The sequence below is a fragment of the Schistosoma mansoni genome, chromosome 1 (assembly GCF_000237925.1).
Source record: "Schistosoma mansoni strain Puerto Rico chromosome 1, complete genome".
Classification (NCBI taxonomy): Eukaryota; Metazoa; Platyhelminthes; class Trematoda; order Strigeidida; family Schistosomatidae; genus Schistosoma; species Schistosoma mansoni.
In genome coordinates, this window is record NC_031495.1 from 27,964,795 (window position 1) to 27,986,729 (window position 21,935).

At 30.1% G+C, this 21,935-nt stretch overlaps 1 protein-coding gene across 1 annotated transcript in view; it reads left to right on the plus strand.

Annotated features, from left to right (window-relative positions):
- Positions 1–2,639: 2,639 nt before the first annotated feature.
- Positions 2,640–21,935, plus strand: part of Smp_172370 (hypothetical protein) — a gene marked incomplete at both ends in the record, with an annotated part of 32,272 nt that continues 12,976 nt past the window's right edge. Inside the window, 9 exons of the mRNA XM_018793922.1 lie at positions 2,640–2,705; positions 3,914–4,067; positions 6,675–6,783; positions 10,199–10,286; positions 11,842–11,994; positions 13,103–13,267; positions 16,486–16,647; positions 17,881–17,956; positions 19,647–19,716. Coding sequence (XP_018648386.1) covers positions 2,640–2,705; positions 3,914–4,067; positions 6,675–6,783; positions 10,199–10,286; positions 11,842–11,994; positions 13,103–13,267; positions 16,486–16,647; positions 17,881–17,956; positions 19,647–19,716 — 1,043 coding nt within the window. The remainder of the gene's footprint in view (positions 2,706–3,913; positions 4,068–6,674; positions 6,784–10,198; positions 10,287–11,841; positions 11,995–13,102; positions 13,268–16,485; positions 16,648–17,880; positions 17,957–19,646; positions 19,717–21,935) is intronic.

The window sequence follows — 21,935 nt, forward strand, 5'->3', positions numbered from 1 at the left end:
AATGATTTTCATCTTAAATTAATATTAAGATAAATTTTATTCTATATTGTACTTTACCGTTTATTGGTTTGTTTGTTTTCTTCTTTTTCAAATTCAAATAATCAGTAGACTTATTCTATTGAACAATTGATGTTAAAACCTTTAACTGAACAATAAGAAGAAACAAAAAAAGAGAGAATATGAGGTAAGAATGTTTGTTACTGTTTATTTACCTCTTTTTTTTAAAATTATTGTAACAACTATTACCATGATTGTTAAATATAAATGAAAAAACAAACAATAAAACAAATTTAATAGTTCATGTTTTATTTAAACAAAATAAGAATGAATAACAATAATAATAAAGAAAGGGAAGGTATTCATTAGTCCAATAGTTAACAATATAATCTATTAATCATTTTCAGAGTAAGTTATAGTTTAATTTTTTCAAATATTTTTGGAGTTTGGTTACAAAACTTACGTAATAAAATGAATACAGTATAAAAGTAGGGGATATGTGTTTGTTGGAAATAGTTTTTTTTAAATATCTATGTTTACTAGTTTATTGTGATTTATTGAAGTGGAACTTGTCTTTAAAGTGAAGTAAGTACAATTGAGTAGTAAGATAGAATAGATTTTTGATAAAATTAAGAAAGATAGTGAATTATAATGGAAACTTAACGATGATCAAAAACTTCGTACGATAAAATCGCCGTTTTCTTTTAAAGTTAAGAACTGTTGAAGAAGATCGACAAATGAAGAGAAATGAATGTCTTCAAGTTCGATCTTTAGATTTATGGATTTATGTAACATAAAAATACTTTGAAAAATAAAGAAATAAAACATTTATTGTATATCCAAAATCTATTTTACTACATACGATAGCGTTTGTCAATGATCTATCAGACAGCAAATTTAATATCAGATACAGTAGCCTACTTAGTATAATTGATGTGGATACCCTTATCATGTATTAGAGGTGGTTTTTACTGGCTCAAGTGTCTGTTGAACCATTCTATAGGTTTAAAAAAACACTTGAGTTAATCATTAATCTTAGCACGAAGTGGTTTTGCAATAAAAAATAAGGAAAAGCTGTTAAATTTTGCCTTGTTTTAAGTTAACTTTTAAACCAATATAGAATGTTTTGGGAGTTAAACGTATTATACATATTATCCTTGTACATATCTCTTAAAGCCGTTATCGAGTTTGTTTAACAACGAGCATAAAAGTTTTAGGCTTAATAGTTGATTTTGTGAAACTGATTTAATTGATTAACACTTTTGTTGGGATTACGGCTGGAGAAACGTGCTCGTCATCAAATAATTGTATGATGTTACAATTTCATTTTACTCATGTATTTGTACTACTAAAATTTGATGATTTGGTGATAAAATTGACTGGAATAATCATTATGCTTCACGTGTACTACATTAGGTTTATTGAGAGATTTTATATTTCGATGATAAGTTTCTCTGAATAATTTTCTGTAAAACCATTGGAAACTGCTTTCTGTAAAAGTACTGTTCACTGAACAACTGTTAATTCATAATTTGAGAATAATCTATGGTGTTTACTCGTAAACACACTGGAATCACGGATTCGATGAAGTCTTATTCATGAGTAAAACAAGACTTTTCTTGAGTACGCTGCTGACAAGTACCTAACGAAGATGAAACATCCATTTAGTGTGTTTATGTTGAATGTATATGAACTATTTGAACATTAGACTCTCACTCATGATTTTATGTTTCATTTTAATCGTTTCATAAGTAAATTCGATAGTTTTAATAAATACAGTAAGCGGGTAGACAAATATATTTGGTCATCGTGTCTACATTATACCATTCTTGAAAATTGAAACATCATTAATTTTATATAGTTGAGATCATGAGTAAATTGAAGCTAGACCACCATGGAAAACCTGGAAGCACTGGACGGCCGTTTCGTCCCGTTATGGGACTCCTCAGCAGTGCGCATCCGCGATCCTGCCTCGCGAGATTCGAATCCAGGGCCTATCAGTCTCGCGCGCAAGCACTTAATCGATAGACCACTGAGCCAGGTTTTCCATGGTGGTCTAGCTTCAATTGACTCATGATCTTAACTATATAAAATTACTAAAATCTTCACAAAAAACCCCTTCTGATAAGCGTCATTAATTTGCTGAACATAACAATTTAGTCCACTTTAAGGTATTTATTTATTTTTATTTTCCAGTGGACATCTTGGATATGTGATGGCATAGCATAAAAAATTATACATTTTGAAACATTAATAATTCTATCTACTACAGAGACTATTTAAAGAACATGTGTTTGATTCCCAGTCAGAAGACCATTTAGTAGCGATTTATGTGTATTACTATAAAACATTATAACATCTCATACATTTTACTTAAGTGGAATTACACTATTCCATTTTCCTCATTTACGATTAATAAACAGAAATATTACATTTTTAGTGATTGGTTTCAATGAATTCATCAATGCATTGACAGGGAAATGTTTTGGATCTGATCTACGAGTATTAACAAATGTCAAATATCGTTATTCAAATAAAAGAGCAATTGAGAAAATTCCATAGTTTCTTTACATTAAATGAACGATTACCAAAGAACTAATAGATTCAACTCAATAGTTTACGATACTAAACATCTTACACCAATGAATTTGCAACGACTTAGTATTAATGTTGGACGGAAAAGTATTATTTCATTTTTTGATATATTGGTAGGTTTGATGAGAATATTTGTTATTCTTGAATTGGATTATTAGTTGTAATAATCTGTTTTTTATCTCTCTATATATTTCTGATATGAAGATTAAGATATAATAAACTATTAGGTCATTATTTTAACTTCATTTACCATTCAAACAATTTACAGTTTGGTTGTTTCAACGGTTTAGTCGAAAATATTAGTTGAGATAGATTTCTTTTACAAATAAATATAAACAAACATGCCTTTTTTGCATGAGAAAGGTTTAAATAGTATGCTTCTTGGTTGGAATTATATAGCTGTGAACTGATATGATTTTATGAACAGATTCAGGTAGATTGTACACAAATTGATATTGTATCGTACGAATCAATCAACGATATCCGTTCTTTCCGAGTAGTTATTATTCAGTAACCGTATTTTCACTACTTCTAGAGACCAAGCATATACCTCTAAATAGCGCGATTCACCCTCAGTTATGATGCTATCTGTGTTAAATAAACGAGAAATCAGAAAATTAAATTTGAATTAGAGTGTCTCTTGCTTTGTTTTGTTTCTTTAACTGAATGTAGTGTAAAACGCATATAATTTACTTTGTTCTCTGTAGCCCATCCATTTTTACAGATCTTTTGTGATTAAAAATCTAAACATAATAATAAAGTTATATTCAAATATCTAGGGTATAGAAATATCATATACTCACTGATTGAATTTGATAATCAAATTTAGTTATGAAACCGTTAATTAGGCTAATCTTAAGCTCATTATCTAATATAAAATGCCAGAAAAATAAACTGTTATCTTAATAATTACCAAGAGTTTATATAGGAATCACACTTTATATTTAAAGTACGTTTCGGTCCTAGAAAGCTATAGATAGAATAGATTATTAAAAAAACTAGATCTCCAATCATAGAATGTGATAAATAATAGAGATGATAGAATCTCTTTTACTGTGATATAATGTCATGTATTATTCGATAAATTTATTGTATTTACCTTATGGTAAATTCACAAGATGAAGGTTATTTGGAGTTATTAGAAATCAAAGGTTATATTATTGATTATAATAAGTTAATCCGGATAACTATGTGAACTATGTTTCATGAATCTTGTATGCAAATTAAATTGATATATATATATATATATATATATATATATATATATATATAGTGTTCAAGCATTTTAACAACGTGTATGTTTATTGACTTTGTTTACCAGCATAAACGTTCTCAATCAACTGCAGTTACCACGTACAAGTCTCAAGATAACAGGCAATCTATAAACACTACTGGATTTCAATTTTTATCACACAAAAATTATTATCCTTTAATGATCGATTCAATAACACATCAGTTGGATCTTATTGAAAAATGTAGGTTGTTTATGATCATAGTAAGATGAATTGATACATATCACTAATTAATTTATTATGATTATAGTCTGTTGGAACTTTTTTCATTAGATTTCATGTAACAAACATTCTTTGGGATGAAACAAAATTAGAAGAGTTTATAACCAATAATTAACGTTATAGTAATGGTTTATAATTATGATAACCAGAAAAAAACTTCACTAGATATAAATCAAAGAAATGACTAAATTATCCATATTTTTAATGTTCTCTTTAATTTTAAGACATGATTAATATTGTTCTACGCAATATATATTGTTTAACTAAAAAGCTAAAATTCAGTAGATTTTAACAAGTAATTAAAAAGCGTTTGATCTTGTCTCCATGAAAAAATTAATATATCAATAATTAATTATTTCAAATTAATTACTGAATCGCTCTATTATAATAGCAAGTCACATTTGCATTATTAATATCAAAATTCTTAAAGTGGTTTTTCAAGATTCATAAATTCTTGTTTTTTTCAGTATAAATTTTATAAATCTAATTAGTTTGGGATACAAAAATTCATGTCAGGTATTACTTATGAGTAAAGCATTTATTAGCAAATTGCATAGGTGTTTTATTCAATTTATTGAGAATATCAGAAGGTTTTTTTTGGAGATTTTAGTAATTTTATATTGTTGAAATCATGAGTCAATTGAGGCTAGATCACCATCGAAAACGTGGAAGCACTGAACGGCCGTTTCCTTCTATTGTGGGACTCATCAGCAGTGCGCATCCACGACCTCGCCTCGCGCCAGAGCACTTAACTGATTGACCACTGAGCCGGCCGGCATCCGACGGTGTTAATGTCTAACTTCAACCAATCCACAAAATTGAGCAACCATTCACCATTGTCTTCAGTGAGTTGATGTCTCACAACAGACCTGGTTAAGCTCCACTGCTCCCAGGTTTTCCGTGGTGGTGTAGCGTCACTTGACTCATGATCTCAAATTATTGAGAATAGAGACTTTTTCCGGATAAAGGCAACACTTTATGACAGAATGTGGCTAAAACTAGACATTTTACACTATCAATACTATTATTATTGAAAATTATTGTCTGTACTTTTAGCAATTGAGAGACACATAGAAACTGTGACATAAGTATTACATCTCAATGTATTTCAGGCATTTTTTCTCACTTACTTGTCATATCATATTGGTACTCAAATACAGTTTGCTGTGCCACTATAGATATAACCAAAACTTGAGCTGAAAATGTGATAGAAGAGTTTTATGTTTCTTAGAACGCAATTGCATAAAACGCTTACAGAATTTTATGTTTGCATTCGGAAACAGCTACTCATGATCTTAGTTAATATGACGTGGTTACATATGATGATTCATCATTTTTGAGAACCGACTTTGATTATTTTAGTTAAAAGTTTAGTAATGGATATTTATTAGTATTTATTATTATTATTATCCGATTTTTCGAGGTAAGCATACTTGTTGAATTCCATATTACTGTCAGAAATATCATTGTCAATGTATTCACAACTTGAGTAATATATAGACGTGAAAATTGAGTATAAAATGACCGATGGTCAAATAATGTCGATTTAACGACAGATCAACTAATCTTTGACTTGAGGAGATTAAACGTTCCGAGTGCTTACATGAAATTCGTAAGTTATAAGAATAAATAATTTAAAATACTTGAAATCTGTAGGATGTAAAGAATTTCTTTATATATCCCTAACATTTTACCTCAGTTTTGAGATTCGTAGGTGAATTAGAACCAAAGATAATCCAAATTGAATATGTGAATGTCAAAACATTTTGATCGAGTTCAGTCTATCTAGTATGTCGAACACATTTCATTTCTAATAGCCATTTCAAGAAGATTTCTCCTGAACTTCATTATTTAATAACTTATCTTTGAACATTCTTTCACTGTGAAAAAAGTGTATAGGCCAACTTTCTAAAAGTTTGTCAAAACTGACAATTAACTTACTTACTTACGCCTGTTACCCCTCGTCGAGAAGCATAGGCCGCTCACCAACATTCTCCATCCAACTCTGTCCTGAGCCTTCCTTTCCAGTTCTTTCCAGTTGCTATTCATCCTTTTCATATCTGCTTCTATTTCCCGGCGTAATGTGTTCTTTGGCCTTCCTCTTTTCCGCTTCCCTTCCGGATTCCAAGTTAGGGATTGAGTCGTGATGCACATTGGTGATTTCCTTAATGTATGTCCTATCCACTTCCAACGTCTTTTCCTAATTTCCTCTTCAGCTGGAAGCTCGTTTGTCCTCTCCCATAAAACGCTGTTGCTAATAGTATCCGGCCAATGGATGTTGAATGTTTTGCGTAGACAACTGACAATTAACACTAAATACTAAATACAATTGACATCAGTAACTACTTAGTGATTGTTTATCGATGTATATTCTAAATGATATGCCATAAAAATATTCATTTTTAATGCTTCTTTCTTAATAAATTGGAGTATTCAAATATTTGTTGTAATGAAGAACCTTGATTTCGATGTACTGGATGGAAAAATCAGTTCAAGCGTTTCTTCAATTATCAATAATCTTAATGAATTATCACATTTTTATTTGTTTATTTACTATTCATTACTTAGTTGTTTCAGTTATTGAACAAATGACTGATGCCAGGCAATCATATTCCATGGCTTTAAAAAATGTATGTCAATCATTTAAAGAAAGTATAGAAAAAGTTGAAAGTGTAAAGTAAGTTACTTGTTTAATAAACGTAATTTCCATTGTCTGTATCTAAAAATGTTAGTCATAGTAAATCAATTTTCCTTTAATTCTTAAGGTAATATTTTTTATGAATTTTGAAAATTGAAAAATTGCGTTACAAAATGTGAGGTATTCAAAGATTGCTGATGATTTTGATTGAAATGACCACAAATGTTTGAAATAACTTCTTGATGGGGATAAACTGTCATTTTTTAGTACTGCACTACGTTCAATAAATAAGCCAAAGGATTTATTAAAGCTATTTGTGTAGCTTGGAGGAAAACATCAGGATGTTCACGAAAAGCTTAGATTTATTTACAGAGATAACACATCAAAGTTAACAGCTTTTTAAAGTGGACTATCCATTTCACTGAGAGCCTTGAAGACTTTATGGTTGATTCAAGGTCGAGTTGACAATCAACCTCCTGTGATAAAATATATAATACGTTCAGTTTCAAGTGCTTTCTCATGGCGGATTCCTCGAGTAATTGTCAAAGAATTGGATTCAAGAAAATTTGGAAGACAACAAATCATCTGAAGACATTCAATTTCAAGGATCTACATGAGTGTTTCAAGCAAAACGGAAACTGAGACAGGACAAGTGTTCGTCACGAATAAAAGGTATTCTGAAGAGTATGAGAATAATTAACCCTAGATCTTGCAAAATAAAGCCTTTTTCAAAATTAGTCTTTATTTGTTTGTAAAAAGGTGATTCACCATAATATTGTTTTAGCTGAATGGATAACGCTATGGCATTTGAAGAGAAAGGTACTGGGTTCGGGTTCCAGAGTGAACATCAACTCTGAGATGCAGGCACATCCACCGGACGAATCCCAAATAGGACGAAACGCGCATCCTGGATTCCACTGCTAGCCAACATCCATCTCTGCTTATAAAGCTTGTGACTTCAAGCAATATCGAGGCAATACGCACAGTATGCACATATGTCAATAAGAGACTGATCAATTTCAGTCCTAAACATCAATGAGAATATTCAAGCAAACAATACCAAGTGAATTGAAGTAGATAGTTATATCTAAAGTTGAGTTGTTTTTATTTAAACTAAATTTTAGGTAGATTAGCTCTTTTGAGTGACCAATAAACTTTAGAGAAAAAGAATCTTGCTCTATCAATTGAACAAGCTTAATTACACTAAAAGTCATTATTAACTACAAGAAAAGTTCAGCAATTCGTTTCCGGACTTTGTTATTGAGAAGCAAATATAAATTAGCGGAATTTATGCTAAAGAATATGAGCAATTTATTCAATTAAACTATTTGACTTGTTTACCTTATTTGTCTGGTATACATAAATTTGAACATAATGATTTATTAGATTATATATCCTTCTTTTAACTGAACTTCTAGACCAAAAGTTAACTTTACAATAGAAAGTAAAAAAACGTTTTAGTGTTTATTTTTATTGTCAATTCATGTAAATTGAATGCTGTGGATAGTTTAATGTTTTGGTAAACATAAAAATGAGATAATATAATATCAACTAACTATTCAATTATAGAATATTTTTGGGGTTGTATTTCGTTAGTGTTTACTTATTCGGATTGTTGTTGCCAATGTTCTTATAAATTGATATATTATATTTCAAAAAAAATAATTGACTCAATTCGTCTCTTTTGTAAACATAGATAGCGTATTAAAAAGACTGAGATAACCTGAAGAGTTTGATACATTCGCCTAATACATATTTTGAATAATATGATTCACACACTGACATTCTTAGAAGTTTTGTGTGAAAATGAAAGGGTGGTAATTAAATATATAATATAAAGAAAGTGAGTACAGAAAAATTCACAGGTTGTTGCACCATATGTGATGTTAGTAAACGATTAAGGATTATGATGGTGAGTTTACTTGAATTTCTAGAAATTAAGGAATTCTACATATGTTTAAAAAAATCATTCACACCATGAATCTAGTCTGGCAATCCATGATGTGTTTTTATTTTCAGGATTAGTGTTATTTGTTTCTTTCCTTAATTGATCTAGTCACCAGCTTCTGTTTAATTACCGTTCCCTTATAACATGCATCGACAAGTAAATACGTGAACAGATCATCCCAAATGTTAACTACACAGATACATCATATTTCTTCAGCAGATTGATGTCTCCTGATTTTGTATGTCATTGAGTGGATTACCGTATAGACATATGAATTAGACAAGAATATTTCAGCAGATCTGATTTTTTATATTCTGTTACTTCTTCAAACGTTTTACTTTGAAGCTCACACGATTAAGCTGGCTTAATTATTATCAATTTCTTAGTTAAGAGACAAAATACATTTACCCTGTAGAATATCCACAGACAATTTTATATAATTAGAGGACATTAGAACTTCTTTGTTTTTAAAGGAGTGTAAATCATGACACTTATCATTGTCATCCTGAAATTGTAGGAAAGGATTCGAACAATTAATTAAAAAATATTCACAAAAAACAGTTTAAATCGTTTTTTATTCATCGACATTCACTCTCGTTGAAGTATGATAGTTAAAACAATCAAAACTACTCAATTAATCATAATGTAGATTTTTAAAGTAGTTTGAAAATATAAAAGTTTACTTAAAAATAGTGATTTATAAGACGACTTGTGGTTTTTTGTCTTATTGAGTGATCATTTATTACATGGAAGAGTTTACAAAAGTATTTGTCATATAAACGTGATTATCACATCTAAAAAGCAACGTCTAACATGATAACGAACCCATTTATAATAAAATCAATTACTCCGTGACAAAAGTATTTGATTCCTAACTGTTTAGTTCAAGTTTGGAAACCTAGATTACATATCTTTGTATTGTGGAAGCTGATAGCTTCATTTTTCTTTATGTTCAAAGTGTAATGAAATGATGTAATGATTAACTTGTAAGTGGATTTCAAGTTATACTAAAGGAAAATGAAAAAAACTGGGCGATATTAACGAAATGTACCTTATGATGATGGATTGTTCAAATGTTTTGTTGCATTCATTGCTAAACATGCTTTCTGATGGTTAGGAGTATGCTTTCTATTATTTCATAAAAAAATAATGTTATAAACACATGTTTTCTGTGTTAAAAAGTGTAACTGACATACAAATAAAGAAGTAATGTTATGTTATCGAATCTTCATGTAACGTGTAAAGCTAAATTATTGGTAGATGACAATCCCATCAAGTTCAATACTCTTTGTACAACAAAAAAAACATTTTGATCAGAATGAGATTTGTGGAGATTGTAATACTTTTGATAGTTGAATTCATGGATTATTTGCACTGATGCTCTGTTATATTGAAATTAACTGTGTTTTAGAACTTGGATAACCTATAGGGTAACTGATATCAATGCCAAATTTACTATACTCAAAGGTTTATTTATTTTCTGCTTTTTATTTTTATTTGAATCAGCAAGAATGACAGTGACACTAATAATAACAATGAAATTCTTCACAATTTTTGTCATGTATTTATTGAGAAGTTTCAAAGTGAAGCTGAGGTAAGTTTAAGTTTCATAAAAATTTACATTTTTAAGGGAGTTATTAGTCAGTGAATTATTAGGTGGACAGGATTGAACACTAAAATTATGAAGATGTGAACACTTTGTGTACCGACGTTTTGTTTATTATTCAATCGGGATAGGTATGTTGAATCAAAATACAATGTAATCATCATTTATCCTAAATATCTGAGCGTTTTTGAGGGTTTACGTCTTTCATACATGATGAGCTCTCGGGTATATAAGTCAGTCGAGGTAGTGGCTAGAGGAGTTTCAGATCTTAAGCATATATATAAATATAGTCGTTGACATTTTTAAGTTCAGTCCTCTCACAATATTGTTTGTGTCATTCAATGCTCTAAATGAGTTGTTGAAACGCTCATGACTTAATCGCTTCCATTGGTTACATTTCTTATTCATAAGTTAATAAAATCCATATCAAATCCTAACATCAGTGAACACGGGGATATAATCTGACGGCAATGTTTTGTAAAGATTCCTAATAATTCTTCCACTAGCTGTCAATGGATTGTATTGTGATTACTCTGAAGATAATAAGAAATCATAATACTAGTTTATTTCTAAATCATATGTTTAGAACTAATTAGAAATAACGGTTATTACAACATTTCTGAATTTCAATACTCCAAACTTGTTGGAGAATTTTGGATCAAGTAAATATTACTGTTTATTAATTCTTGGTTGTACTCATAACTTCAAGGAAACTACTGTAGTGTGGTCTACTTATATCCATATAAGTAGTATATGGTGTGGGTCAGACATAGAATGTATTTTGGCAGAAGACCGACGAGGAAAGAACTGAAATGAAACGCAAACGTCTGGAAAATGCATGAGCAATGGAATAAGAGAAGAAACAGTGAAGATTGAAACAATTGGTTGTTAATTTGCAAATTGACTGTTCATTGTTTGGTAATCAGAATTTATTGAGATAGTCTGTAATCTTTGCTTAAATACATTCGATTGTCCCCAACCAGTGTTTTTGCTCACTACACTACCAGCAGCCTACCTTCCACACATCAACTTGTTTTAGGAAGGGTTTCAAGGGTAGTATAATTCACGATGAAATTGATTCATCAAACATTTATTCTTTAAAAAAATTACTGAGTGACAGAACATTTATGAGTAGCTGTTCAATTGGTTGGTCGGCGGCCTATGCTCCATTGGGAGTAACAGGTGTAAGTAAGTAAGTAAGTGTTCAATTGGCATTACAGAACAAACCCTACCAAATACAAATTCTTACTAGGACCTCGTAGATTCCTCTCACTTGAGAGATGCACTTTATCAATCCATTGTTTTTGTTAGATTATCTTGGCCGGATATACAATTTCAATATAATATTTGATATTTTCATTTGTTTACTAGTTAGCGTAAAACAATATAGCCATTTAATTTTTACTGAATGAACAGTATGCCAAGTAAAAAAGGAAATGATGAGGTCAAAATTCAAATTGACCCTATTATTGATTATTTAGAAATTTAAGTTATTTATAAAGTTTTAAGCCAAATCTTATAACTTAATATTTTGTTATTTCAGCTCCATGAAAATGTAATTCATGAGACTAAAGCAAAAGTTGTGACTCCATTACAGAGTATTGTGAAACATAGAAGACAACAAATTTCTCGTTTGAAAGACTTTCGTGCATCAACAGACTACACTCTTAAAGAATGTGGTGAAAAGGTTATTGAGGTGAGCTCTAAATTTATTTATAAATAAATAAATAAATAGACCTTGTAAACAATACTGATAAAATGTTGACAATAAACAGGAATCCCATGTGAATCAAACTCTTTATCATTGATATCACTAAGAGTGATAATTAATATGTGAAAAAGACCATATATCAGGAAATCAAAATTTTTAGTCTGTTTTCAATTTACTATACACCTGAGATACGAATATGATACCGAAAAAGATGATAATGTTTGGGTATACTATGTCAGATAGGATGGAGGTCACATATCTAATTCTAATGCAACAAGATTAGATCATGTCTAGTTAAATTCACACTTTAAATGAAGTCCATTTCTTATGGAGCAGATGTAAAGCGTTTTGAAGTTAATAATTATCATTATTTTAACCTGAACAAGTCGGTATAAATGTTAACTGTATGTTACATGACGACCTATTTTGTTAATGTAACAGTGCGAATAAGTTTAACAGATTTTCAACCCAGTCGCTTTTGCACACAACACGGTCAATATAATCCGGCGAAAGTGAACATCAAGCATTTTTTCTCTAGTAATTAGTTAGTTGTTCTGAAATCGTTGTTTACAAAGGAATATCACTTACAATTCGACTGCAGGAAACATTATAATGGAATAAACATTAATTACTTTTGAAAATGCCATCTAAAGAGTGCTTTTCGAATTCTAACTGACGTGTAACCATGGTCATCTGAAATCTGGTTGAGTGTCTTTTAGGATTTTTAGTCTCTAGATTCATAGTCGCATTAGACCATGGTTAAAAACTGCTATCGATTCTCAAATTTTAATGAAAAAGTTCACCAATGTTTAGCCAAAAAAATCTGTCTACAAAATGATGTTAGTAAAAGCCAACCACTTAGTGGAGTGGTGGCTTAATAGTCGCCTTTAAACCATGATATCATCAGATCAAACCGATCTTTGCTGACTTAAGTTTTCGTGCCCTGACCGTATCATCAATCTTCAAATGAACATTGTCAGTCAGTGGCAAGTACACAAATCTGTGCTTGTGAAATGTTAATCTATAAATTTTAACTTACGTCAATTACTCTTGTTAGATGAAATAAATTGCGTTTCATTTTGGTTGATTCTAGTTACAAAGTAATTATGCAGAGATGTATAGAATTCACCGTGAATTACTAAAAACTAAAGCTATAAAAGATTTGCTCAATGCGCATAATTCCTATGTACTTCAACTACATATGACAAATGCCATGAAAGCTTATTATCACAATTTGGTATTACCACAACTAATGAAGGTTAGTTAAAAATCAATGATTCCTATCTCTCTGTTTATTGTTTATAGAACGTCAGTTCGAATCAGCTGTTTTGTGTTTTTTTACATCACTTTCTGGAAGATTTCAAAATTATTAGTAAATATTTTAAACATAATCATTTTCCATGTGGTTTCTCATTAAAAAATATTTAAATATCATAGCAATTATAAATCCACTTGATATTGTTTACTTGGATCTACTCATTTATGTTTAGGACTGAAATTGATCAGTCTCTTATTGGCATATGTGCATACTGTGCGTATTGCTCCGATATTGCCTGAATTCAGAAGCCTTATTAGCAGAGATGGATGTTGGCTAGCAGTGGAATCCAGGATGCGCGTTTCGTCCTATTTGGGATTCGTCCGGTGGATGTACCTGCTTCTCAGAGTTGATGTTCGCTCTGGAACGTGATGGCGTTTGAAGAGGACAGTACTGAGTTTGAGTCTCAGGGTGAACATTAACCTTGAGATCTTGGTACATTCAGCTAACGAGTCTCAAACAGGACGAAACGTGCATCCTTGATTCCACTGCTGGCCGTTACCTATCTTTACTCATAGCATTTATTTATCATATTTACTTTTTAATAAATTGCTTTTCAAGCTTTTACTTGAAGATTACTGGTTTCTTAAATTATTTCCATAAGCATAACTAAATACAAATAAATAAAGGAATTTTTATCTCAGATTTAATTTTCATTGTTTTATAGTTTAAATAGTTCTACTGGATAATTATTTCTGTTCTTGGGCTAATCATAGTTAACTATTCAACGATATTTAAATTGTAATTTTAGATTATTTAAAAGGTTGTGTAAAGAGTTGCGTTTTTTTAATAAGAATGATTCATACTCATTTACAAAGTTGTTTTCTAATACTTCAAAAGCTCATAGAGATGTAATGTACTGAGAAGATCAGTTTTATTTAATGTTCAGACTCATTCTTTTATGAGAACCTTGTTTACCATTCTATTTGTCTAATTCGTCTAATTCGTCCAGAAATGCTGCACTGGGGATGGATCGTTTTCTTATCTTTTTCAAAGGTAGTTTCACTAACCCCCGAATTTCTAGTAAATATTTATTCATTAAGTCTGAGAACGTGTCTGTTGCTGCCTACCACTCCCTCTTCTTTCATTTCTTTTACTTTTGTTGCCTATCCCGATCATTGCGTATGATATAACGGGAAGGAAAGTCTCAATTAGATTGATTTACTCATTATGATTCTGTTGGTTAACGTTGCTCGTAGATTTCATTTCTGTTTTCGAAATTTTTTAGATTTCATGAGTGAGTAACTTTGGCAACTGACTTCTAACTACTCTTGTAGTCGTTAAGTTGGATTCTAAGGGATCTTCTTGTCACTTTACTGTGTCCAATAAGATGCAAACAGACACGTTTTTTTGCACTAGAAAATGAATGAAGTCAAAACATGCTATCTCGAATGAGCTATAGTCTTTTATAAAGCCACTCTAACAATGGCTTACAGAACTACATTCTTTTTCCTTCTATCGTTAGATTGATTGTAGGGATCATTACATTAGACAATGTTTTTTTAGGCTTATAGTTGGCACTTGCTAGAAATATATATTATAAAACACTTTGTAGAGTAGTTACAATGTTTTTTTCTAATGAATATACTGTAGGAATTCGAAGATATTGTTAGGGAAAATATTATTGGATTTGTTCAAATTTTTGATTATTTTTGCTCAATTCATACAAGCATGGTAAGTAATATACATTTTTTGTTTACTGATGCTTTCTTTTGATCAAATTGTACACTTTGTTAGTATATATGTACGTATTTAAGGTATTACAAAATATATATATCATTTCTATTATATAAATATTTAAAGTTTAATTAAATAGACCTATTCATAGTAGAATGGTAAGTGGTTATAAAGTAAAACATGAAAGTTTCATTACATAAAACTCAAAGTTGAAGCAAAATTTTACTCGTTGACAAATCACCGTTTTGTATTCCACTGAAATAAAACTCCCCTTCAATTCGTGTTCTATTATTATCACGGCAAATATAACAGATTCCAACAACACAATGTTAAAACAAAGTAGCCTTTAACTTTATATAAAACGTATTTATTTGAAAATTCCAGAGCTGTAACAAATCAAAATACAAGGAATTTCCATAGTTGAATTCACGTGTCTACCTAAGCTGGGTCATCATTGAAAACCTGGAAGCACTGGACGGCTGTTCCGTCCTAGTATGGGACTACTCAGCAGTACGCATCTTTGATCCCTCATGCGGGACTCGAACTCAGTGCTTCAAGGTTTTCAGTGGTGGTTTAGTTTAGATTGACTCGTGAGTTCAACTATAGAAATACTACAATCTCCACAAATCTTCATACTGATACAATAAATTGTTAACTTCTTCAAGTATCGACTCATTTATTTAGTCAAATGACTAGTTTTCTTTTTAGTGTTACTTTAACTGAACGAATGTTGAGTGCACTATAAGGAGTGATATATTATTTAATAATAAAACATTTCTCCAATTAACTCTGATATTTGATATATAATGGCCTTAATATCTGTATTTATTAGAAGAGTTAATTTAATTAAGTGTATTATTCCTTTGAGATTAGAATGAAATGCATTCTTCTATATCGGCTTCAAGAAATAAGTAATAGTGAACATGTTGTGAACTAAGCCAAAAAATATGAAAAAGTGTTTGTTATATTGCAAATAATTCTATATTTCATATGGAAGTTGTCTGGCAAACATTGGTCCCTGACCGGAAGCAGCAGATTACTACAACTCTAATGAGTTAAATCTAATCAATATATTTCGGTTAATACTATTTATGGAAAATTAAATTATTTTGTAGGGATCTAAATAAGGTTATTGCATGGTATTCTGCGGTTTGTCTTGATGTTAACTGACAAATCGACCAACAAATTACTGATAGTGATGATCTTGAACCACAGACTAAAGAATGTTAGAAAGCAGAGAATATTCCACAGAGGTTTTGTCTTTGTATGAAGCTTTACAGTATCTCTTTCAGACTACTGACTTGGTATCCAGTGATCTACACTTTGAAATTCCGCCTATTTGTGAAATGGCACGACTATCATTCACTGATATTGTCAGGCTAGCAATGTTATTAGTGCCCACTACTTAGGGATCCCATCAATGGGCGAACATTTAGTAAAGTTAGTGATTATCTCAGTTGTATTTTTTTGTTTCATTTTGACAGTTTGATCAACTCATTTGTAACATTAATGGTGTTCAACTTAAGGTAAAAGAAATTTCTCCAGATTCTGTTGTGTCAGTTATTGTGCACAATTTAAACAGAAATCAAAATCCGACACACTGGCAGCTCATTGAATATCTTTCACCAGACTGTGATTGCCCTGATGTAAGTAATACTTTTAAATATGAAGTATATGTTGTTGCCAAATGGTTCCCATACAGTCAGAATACCAATTCAATTCACACTAAGTGATCAGAAAATTTGTTAGGATATTGGTGCTTGGTAGTTTGCAGACTTAGATATTTTCAATACAATATTCAGAATCTTTCGATGTTACTAAAATAACCATATAATTTGAAAATGCAATATATTTGAATAATAGCAGAAATCTTAATTAGTCAGCTTCCTTAAATGGTTATTTTGTACCGCTTATAACTAAGTCAAGGTCAAACAATTTGACTTCGATGAAACATGTCTTAAAATATTACAATTCCTTTTGCTTATCGGTAGAGCTAGAAATTTGTTATTAATTAGTTATTTACAAGCTTCCTGTTCAATAATCTTGATACTTACTGCTACATCAACTTCTGAATCACAGTAGAAGTACCGACGTTATACCGGGTGATAGAATTATCGGGTTTATATTCTTTAAGCAGAGAAGAACTTGGATTCTACATTCGACTGTTAAGGAATCGTTATTTCTTTCGTTACAGGAATGAATCCAAAACTTTGAGGGATTTCCATCATTTTATTATAAAGGTTGAAACGCTTGCCAAAATATACCTTATCATTTTTCAAAGAAAATGTGTAAGAGCAAGTTGCATCCGTTTTTAATAGTCAAGACATGTGACGGGTGAATTTTGACTGAGAATTTTCTTGTTCATGGAATGAGAGTTATTCGAATGTCTAATGTTAGTCAGTAAATGACCCGTAAACTGCAATCGATAAAAAGGCTATGGTGCCAATGAATAGACAAAAATAAAGAGTGTAATAAGAAGTGCATGTATACACACAGTAGGAAAATGAGGATTTGCAATCCAGCTGAGTAAATTATTTCTGTTTTCTGTTGATAGGATAATTACAATCAATTTTTAATGCAAAATTGAGCTACTTATAAGCTTATCAGTAGCCTAATTAAGTGTCGGAAATTACTACAAATGCTAAAGGCTAGTTAAATTTAAAATCAACTAATTTAATGATGATTTAGTTATGTACTTCCAACTACCTCAAACCAAGCAATGAAATTAATTCATTCTAAACTTGTAATTGACCACTCTCATGGAAATAATTTCTTAAATATTGAAGAGAAAACAATGGAATGGAATGTATTATCCCATGTGTGAATCTAAGATCGATAACCGTACATATTTATTTTCTTTTATTTTTTCTATCGCATAGATTTTATGCTCAAATCAAATCATTGTTGATAATTTAGTTAAAGTTGAATTACGAGAAAAATTCAATGAATTAAAACGTCAGTTTGCTGAACTTTCATCATTTATGCAACAAAATATAAATATTGTAGATACATTGAAAACATTGGAAAAGAGGTAAATTTAAATTTTTTCTAAAAAAAATGTTTATTTCATTTTCATGTTGATGATTTCACTTTGTTTACATTAATTTTATTAACCATTTTCTCCATTTCTCAAGTCCATTTGAAGACAAGATATTTGCTTACTACGAAAAAGGATAGTTAGTAGACAGTTTATAGTGAGTATAATTATGATACTATTATTCACATAAACCACTTAATAACAATAAGGAAATTACTTTCACTGACTCATGAAGGTGATTTGTATTGATCAGCAGTTATCTGTTTTTCTACAATGAAACGGAAATTAAACTGTATGAATGAGAAAAAAAAAGATATTAATGTTTTGATGGAATTTGTAATGAGATAAATGGTAAGTGTTGATTTCCTCCTTTTGTTTCGTTGAAGTTTACCTTCAGGGAGTGATACGCCGCATTTAAGTAGTATATTATAGGAATAGATTGGTTTTAAGATTGAATTTCAGTAAATAGTCTGTTAATGTTCCAGACAAAATTCATTTTGTTCGTACCCTCAATACTCTTATAACATGTGAAACAAACCAGTGTTAATTGTAATGAGTAATTTTTCATTGAAACTTCTGTATAAATGTTTAAGGTAATTTAAAAGTTGCACTAACCTGCTTTTACTCTACTGTTAACCTAGTTATGTTATAAACGACAATAATTTACTGATTGGATTTCCGTTCATTTTTAAATTTTAAATTTTATTTATTCTGTTTATAAGTTACGTGTATAATTTATAAGAACTATCGTCTAAATTAGAGCGAATACTTACTTACTTACTTACGCCTGTTACTCCCAATGGAGCATAGGCCGCCAACCAGCTTTCTCCAACCCACTCTGTCCTGGGCCTTCTTTTCTAGTTCTATCCAGTTCTTGTTCATTCTTCTCATGTCTGTCTCTATTTCTCGGCGTAATTTGTTCTTTGGTCTTCCTCTTCTCCTTTGACCTTCAGGATTCCATGTGAGGGCTTGTCTTGTGACACAATTAGGTGATTTCCTCAAGGTGTGCCCAAATTAAATTAGAGCGAATAGTTTCAGAGTATTTGGGCGCCGAGTTGATGCAAGACATTAAATAGGAATAATATATTTGTAAAATCTCAGCGAATGAGATATATTTCCTTGAAAAAGCCTGAACCCGATTGCCAGGTGAAACGTTGGATTCAGTTCAAATTCGTACAAATATAGTCTTCCTATTTACGTGCATAATATCATAAATATTACAACTGTAGAGAGTCGAGTGAAGTAACACAAATAAGTACATACATGTGTTATATCAGTAATTTATCTATTATACATGGAAAGAATTACATATGAAAATAACTTGTAAAATATGAAATATACGATGAGGATTAATACTTATCAAGAAACATGAAAAAATCCTAATAGATGTTTTAAAATGCATGAAAATAAAGTGTATGTAGTGTTGAACAAATCTCACTTTACGTTTGTGCTTTAGGTTGATATGCATTATGTGGTAGCTATTGATGTTTTATGAATACTGGTTGCGTAGTGATGGAACAAGAGTTAGTGACCTTTAACAGAAGTACTGAAATCACTGAATTTTATAGTCGCACAATGTAAGTAATTTTAAAAATATCGTCTTTACAGAATTTAGGTTTCAAATACATAAGGCCCGTAATCAAAACCAGTTTATTTGGGAATTTTTCAATAAAGTGAGGTAATTAAATCAATCATTGTAATACTTAAAGTCTATGATTTCTTTGTTACTTGAATTCCTGTGTTTTTAAGAATAAATTATCACATGTATGGTCAAGGTATAAATTCTACATAAAAGTTCTCTTCACTGGAAGAATACTCTGTAAAAAACGTCCATTTCATCTCTATCAACTGTTATTTCTACAGATTCTGTTGGTTGTACAAAGTACTTTTTTATGACAAACATTGATAAGTTGATTTCTAGCTGTTTTAGTCATGACAATATTCTCATTTGTTCTTCTTATGATGAGAAACTTATGTTCATCTCGGAACTAATTTCGAGGGATTTTGAAACATTGATGATGTTTAAAAGTATCTATAAAAATCACATTGAACACATACAATTAAAAATTCATATATTGAAGTACATTTTTGTAAAATGAAGATACAATTCGACTTGGTCTGGTAGTAACAAATTTAAGTATAATGCATTGAATAATTTCCATATGTGACCTATTCAATTTAATAAATTTATTCTCTGTATTAGTGTTTGTTATGAACTTCATTATATATCGATCAATATTTGCCTAATCACTATGCAATTTTTGTTTTGTTTTTAGTTTTTATTTAATTGAAAAAAGAATTTAAGTTTTCATTTTGGCTTATAAATTAGAAATACCAATAAAATATATGAATATTTGGATTTTATTTCTATTTCAATAGTAGGATACAGAATATTTTGTTTCGTTATTAATTTTTTGACTGACCATAAAACTGATATCTTCATATTCCAGACAATATAATTCAAAACTATTATGATTATGTAATTTCTTATGAAAAGATTCATTGTCAAATTGTAATTACTATTGGTAATTATTAAGATATAATAAGTTATATGAATAAATTAAGTCTGATCATATTACATTCAGTGAATAGAATTATAATGATAGAATTAATATATCGATATGTCCTGGATTTGAATCTCGCGAGGCGGGATCGTGGATGCGCGCTGCTAAGGAGTCTCATAATAGGACGAAACGGCTGTCCGGCGCTTCCAGGTTTTCCATGGTGATCCAGCTTGAATTGATTCATGATCTCAGCTATATAAATAATTACTAAATTCTCCACAAAACGCCTTTCTGATAAATTGTATAAGTTTATGGGTTAAATATTTCCAGTTCGTCCTAATAGGTGAATTATTTTTCATTCAGTGTATATAGAACTGTTTTCTCTTTTTTGATTTAAAGAAATTGAGCATGAAAACTATATTAAGTATACTTTGCATGAATTGGGTTACTTCTCTGAAGTTAGTAAAACTTGATTGAGCTTTGAAATGTATTTCTGATGACTTTATGTTTCAATCGACATGTCATGAATTTGATATCCTTAAGCACCTTAAATACAGATATGAAGTAAAATATATCTTACTTCAAATTAGTACTGAATATTTATAGGATGTTAAAATGAGAATTAGAATAGTGAATAATAAGTAGTTTAGACTAATTTAATATGATAAACAGATTGGTAGCTGTTCACAGAACTAAATTACCAATAGAAGCATTCAAATTAGTTGATATATCTATAAATGTAACATAATTGAGTAGAAAGATATCACATTTACATATGAAATGTTTACACAGATATCAACATGAAAGCAATTTCATTTAAAGCCTAAAAGGTATTTACAAATAATCAGTTCTTTTTGCTTACCTAACAACATAAAAGACACTTTAGCATTATATAAGGTAAATTTAAGTTTACTTCAATAAATCTATGATTTAACTATGCTATTCTGTTTACACCATTTGATTGCTTGTTGCTTATCACATTTAACCATCTTTCGAATGGTTGTTCTTCTTTCTTTCAAAAAAACACACTGAAAAACCAGTTTTATTCATATTTTTGTAAACATACTGATTGATATGGTTAATGTACGGGTAAAGTAATCAATAAAATAATAATAATAATAGTCTGAAAAGTTGCTAATAGTTTTTCCACAATTTAACATACTGTCATGTTTATTTTGTTTATGGATTATACTGATGTAACTTAAAATTACATTATTACTTTTACTGTTGTGTTCTGGCTCTAATGAACAAATATTCATAGGAGGTGAACAATGAAAGGTCGGTGATTGAGAGAATGAGAACGATAAAAAATACGTCTGTTAACTTTATTGAATTGAAAGTGAATGAAATCTTTTTTTCAAAAAGAGAAGAGTATTAATTTATTTTTGTATTG